At 33.2% G+C, this 2,105-nt stretch overlaps 1 protein-coding gene across 1 annotated transcript in view; it reads right to left on the reverse strand.

The window, feature by feature from the left end:
• Positions 1–581: 581 nt before the first annotated feature.
• The window catches only part of usf1 (upstream transcription factor 1), a 23,150-nt gene continuing 21,626 nt past the window's right edge, over positions 582–2,105 (reverse strand). Inside the window, exon 10 of the mRNA XM_037677362.1 lies at positions 582–1,015. Coding sequence (XP_037533290.1) covers positions 926–1,015 — 90 coding nt within the window. The 3' untranslated portion in view covers positions 582–925. The remainder of the gene's footprint in view (positions 1,016–2,105) is intronic.

The following is a 2,105-nucleotide window of genomic DNA, read 5'->3' on the forward strand; positions in this document are numbered from 1 at the left end:
TTTTAGTTTACACACATTATGAGCAATAATATAACTCACCCATTTTAGCTTAAATTATGGGATGATTCATACAGAGGTGCTGATCTTACAGCTTTTTAATTCATCGCAGTCCTCAGTAGCTGAAGGGACAGGCATGACTGAAATATCTTGTTTGAGGAGTAACGGGTCATGTTCTCATGTGTTTTGCATCATCATTACAAAGTTTGCAAGAAAAAGTGTCCAGTGACCAGATAGGTCACTGGACATGGTGATATGGTGACAGTAGGTCCCATGATTCACATGATGATTCGCATCATGAGCCACGGGAATCAGGTGAATAACTCTTATCCAAGTATATCATTTGACTTTTTTTTTTATTAAAAAGACATAATACAATTCTAATAATTCAAAGTTTAACTTACATTGCTGCAATGTAACTAGTGTCCCCAAAGAGGCTTTATGAAATAAACCACAAAACAATGATGGTGAGAAATTTGCATCAAGTTATCAAAGTCAGATTGATAAAATATGACAATGTAAGGATACAATGTTGAGAGAAATTGAACCCAGTGCACCGGACATAAAAAAAAAAACCAGTGTGTCATGGTTTAAGTAAAATAACTGACCGATGTAAAGTTTCATGTACTGGAGATTAATGAATAATAGGTTTATGGAAAAAGGCATCTAATGAGGGTTTTGCTAAACCTGTCTGTACAATTTATTTTTTAAGACCTGTCATGTTTTGTAACTACCAGATAAAGGACTTAAATGCTGTAAAGCGTCAAAACAAACAAGAGTTCAAAGATGATTATTTGAATCCTCGTGAAAATATTTCAACAATTACTCCCATTTGGGTCATGCTCAATGACAAGAAGCACATTTCAAGTACCGCTAGTTATTTGGCCCACGTGAAGCTGTCTTCAAACACCTGCGTGCAACAGGCTCCTCACTGAGAGTCTTTGCTGGATGACCCCACAATGCCATGCTGTCGCAAAAGATTTCTTAGAATCTGATTCTTGGATTTCCAGTCTTCAACCTGAGCAAAAAGACACAAGAGGAACTACAGTAAACTTAAGACATCAAATTTTTGTTTTGTTCATCGTGCACATCCACATAGATAATGTATTTACAGGCAGAGCGCTCTCGAAACAAAACAGAAACCGTTTATGAATTGTTTGAAGAGATGTATACATGTGTATATATATATATATATGTGTATATATATATATATTAGAATTATTTAAAACAAGTTATTACTGACTCCTATCAGTTTGCAGTGTTTTGTGATGATGCATCACTTAAAATCAAATTAAAACCCTGTTTAAACTCCAGTAAAAGAGGCAACATAAACTAAAAATCACCAAGGGGTTGAATACTTTTGTAACCCACTGTACATAGACAGGATATATACAAGTTTCAGCAAGTCAAATTTAAGATTGAGACTTTTTTTTTATGAACTCCAAGATAATAAAAAATAAAAAAAAACACTATAAAAATAAGCAATGGTTGGGGGTTGTGCCGCATTACTAATGCAACACGTTCAAATTTAGTTTTAGCCTGAACATGGTGATTGGTTCATAGTCTCTGGTTCAATAGAATAACACTACGTAATTCTAGTTCAGTGCTTGGACCAGTACTCTTTACCTTATATCTAGGGATGCACCAATCCACTTTTTTTCACCTCCGATCCGATACTGATATCTGGTGGACCGGTATCGACTGATACCGATCCGATATCGACCTGATACATATAAACAGTGCTGAATTATTGATATCATGATCATCATTGATTTTATATGAGGCTGTAATAATCTCCTCTTAAGTACAATTTGTACAAATATATGCATGCATGTCCAAAAAGGCAACTTGAGGTAAGTTTTATTAATGTTGGATAAATTTTAAAGTTAGAATTAAATTATGCTAACACAAAACATGTTTCTTTTTATTCCTAGCTTTAAAGTGGATATTAAAGTGATTAATTTAAGTGATTGTTTAAAGTTATTTTATATTTTTAAATAAGGGGCAGATATAAGGTTTTTCTTCTTTCTGCACTCTTTTCAATGTTTTCTTTTTGATGAATTTGTTTTGTTTCTTTTAAATGAATGAATAAATGAATTAAATAAAAT

This window comes from Nematolebias whitei, chromosome 6 (assembly GCF_014905685.2).
Source record: "Nematolebias whitei isolate Nwh7 chromosome 6, NemWhi1, whole genome shotgun sequence".
NCBI classification, from domain to species: domain Eukaryota; kingdom Metazoa; phylum Chordata; class Actinopteri; order Cyprinodontiformes; family Rivulidae; genus Nematolebias; species Nematolebias whitei.